At 35.8% G+C, this 2,882-nt stretch overlaps 1 protein-coding gene across 1 annotated transcript; it reads right to left on the bottom strand.

The window, feature by feature from the left end:
- Positions 1-1,434: 1,434 nt before the first annotated feature.
- Positions 1,435-2,495, bottom strand: LOC110622302 (NDR1/HIN1-like protein 26). Its single transcript, XM_043960120.1, has 2 exons — positions 1,626-2,495; positions 1,435-1,500 (listed from the first exon to the last, which is right to left on the bottom strand). Exons 1-2 carry the CDS (start codon positions 2,493-2,495, stop codon positions 1,435-1,437), a joined length of 936 nt encoding a protein of 311 aa, XP_043816055.1.
- Positions 2,496-2,882: the final 387 nt, after the last annotated feature.

Genomic DNA, 2,882 nt, shown 5'->3' with positions numbered 1-2,882 from the left:
CATTTTGTTCATCCTGCTAGGCCAAATGTTTGTCCAGATGTGCTGTTGCATTTCATGGCCTTGTGAACCATTTATGCCACAACTGAAAGGCCAGCCTAAACAGTAGTTTGATGCACATTTCCATTACAATAACTGATTGGTATAATCTCAGTGAAGAAAACTAAACTTGTCAAAATGCAAAAACAACATCACATTATTGGTGCAACTTTCTTCAATAATGTTTTCTTAAAGGTCGTTCACTATGAATTAAGCACTAAGATTTGGTATTCCCACCAAGTACAACTCAATATAAGGCAGAAAATTAATTGATGTGAATTACCCCAAAAGAGAACCGAATGAACAAAGAGTATTATATAACTAAAACTCAACTAGTTCGGCAATAATATTAAAGCAAAGCAGAGAAGTCAGCAAAATCTAAATTGCGTTAACTACATCTGAAGATGCTCACAAAAAGTAGAATTATTGATAATGATAATGATAATGGTGATGAAAACTCGACAGATGCACATAAAGGGATATAAAACCTTGCACCTACCTGAACACATCTTTCGCGTATCCAAATGATCCAGCAGATTCTCAGAAAATATTTTTAATATCTGCATATATTTGGTGAGCGAAAAGGAAATATGATGACTCCGGGCTTAATCCCATATTCATAACCACTACAAAATTTAACATTAAGGCACATATCCCAACAATAATCTAGACGCAGTCATTTCTTTTGCACACAATAAATAAACTTTTAGGGCAAGTAATAATGTTAAATACCATGTCATTACACTGAAAGCCAACCAACCTCACAATTAATTCTAAAGTAAGAACTTACAGAGAACATAAACAATGTCAAAGTAAGAATAGTAAGTTTTCCTTGATGGGCACCTTCATCATTGAGCTGCTAGAACGAAGTGCTCCTTTTCTCTTTTTCTTTTTGATAATATGCTAGAATGAAAATCTACTTTGACCAATATCTTTTAAGACAAAATCCACATAAAAGAACTTCAACTGTAAAAACCTTTAAAGCCCTTAAACATTTATTTCGACTTATTGAACCTTTGCATTTTGACCTTTTTTTTTCCGCATACAGAAATTGCGCCTAACCTAGTTGAGGAAAGTGTATTTATTGCATCCTTCAACTTTTACTTTTGTGACTACTAGGCACAATTGGTTCAACTTATAAAAAACATAGGCATAAAGCACTGCTTTACATCTAGTTATTTCAACTTAAGCTTCAAGACTTGTTTTATTCTTTATTGATAGAGTGTGGAAATCATAGCATAAATACATAGCTTCATATCTAGTTATTTCAACTTTAGAACTGAAGACTTGTTTTATTCTTTATTTATGAGCTGCGGAAATCATGGTCACTAGAAAAAATTAAAAGCAAAAGGGTTAAATTGTCCATATTATAATGGCAAATTATATCCTAACCCTAAATTAGCTGTAGAAAGCTACCAATGCATTTCCATTACTACGTGCGCAAGGAAAATGGCAAGAATTCTCCTAAAAAAGGGCAAAAATCCAAACCAATTGCATAATATATCACCATAATTCTTTTATTCCCTTAATAAAATCTAAAAAATAATAATCCATTTGGTGTTTGTATAATTAATTACTCACAAATAAACCTCGCAATTCTTCGATTGGCCCATGAAATTCCCGGTCCCATTAATCCCCAAAAACCCAATTCGAACCGGATTGCAATCGACCCGCAACATATGCTCTCTCATTCTCCAGAAACCGGACCTAAACCGGACCCAAGCAAAAATTCTAAGCACAAAATCCACCGAGCCCCGATTCATCTCATTCGAAATCTCCTGCACTACATCCTCACCCACGTACTCGCGTACCACATTGAGTTGGAATTTAATCGTTGTCGCATTGTTCCCGTTTTGAAAAAAAGGGGCCAACTGATTCATGGCGATTCCCAACTCGTCCCCGTAGAAAACGGATGCCTGGAGACGGTCGTAGTGAATACCTACCTTTTGGTTGAGGTTGTTCACGAAGAGAGTAAAGAGCCAAGTGGCCGTTATCTCAGATTGAGTTAAATTGAGCTGCGAAACGGTGGCCGAGTCGACACGGAACACAGGGAGCCGAGGTTTGAAGACGAGGTAGGTAGTGAGGAAGAGAAAGGCCATAATTAAGAGGGTGATGATGAAGAAAAAGAAAACACGGTGGCGAAGGGTGGACGTAACGGGATGGCTATACGAGGTGGGTTCCAAAGGGCCGTAGACGGAGGAGATTGGTACTCGCGTGCGGAATGCATAGGCATTACTGGTGGTGGTAGTGGCGGCGGCTGGGTAGCCGGTGGCAACATGGCTGGTGAAGGCAGGATAGCCGGTGACCATCTTATTCTGTTCAGGTTCGCCGGAAGAAGCCATAAAGATATATGTGACGATAGGAATAAGAGTGATGAGCCGCGGGGGAGACTGCTTATATATAGTAGCGTTTACTCGACCCCTTCGTACTCGGTACCCGACTAAAAGTATCGGCTCCATAAAAGACAAAAAAAAAATTACTATTTAATTCCTAAATGATATCAAAAATTATAATTTAGCCTCAATTTGCTCCGGTTTAGTAAACTTGTGGTCTAATCAATTTGCCCAATGAATCTTAATACAACACGATCTAAGTTGGTGCTAATTAAAAAATTGAAATTTGTATTCTTTTAAAAATATATGGAATATAAAATTTGGTTTTTTTAAATTTTAAATGGAAGCTTTAATTTTTCATTTCTCATTGCAATCACAAGATATTAATCGGAAAATTTAATTTGAAGGTATAAAATAATTAATATTAATATAAATATTTAATTAATTTTAGATTTTATTCATATGTAAATAATTAAATAATAATTACCTAAATTATAATGAAAATTAATAATC

Source organism: Manihot esculenta, chromosome 9 (genome assembly GCF_001659605.2).
Source record: "Manihot esculenta cultivar AM560-2 chromosome 9, M.esculenta_v8, whole genome shotgun sequence".
Lineage (NCBI taxonomy): Eukaryota > Viridiplantae > Streptophyta > Magnoliopsida > Malpighiales > Euphorbiaceae > Manihot > Manihot esculenta.
Note: the sequence above shows the minus strand (reverse complement) of the source record. Positions and strands in the feature narration are given on the sequence as shown.

Coding starts and splice junctions, on each gene's coding strand:
- LOC110622302 (XM_043960120.1), bottom strand. CDS start 2,495: ATGGAGCCGATACTTTTAGTCGGGTACCGAGTACGAAGGGGTCGAGTA. Junction 1,501..1,625: donor GCCAATCGAAGAATTGCGAG/GTTTATTTGTGA, acceptor GCCCTTTTTTAG/GAGAATTCTTGCCATTTTCC.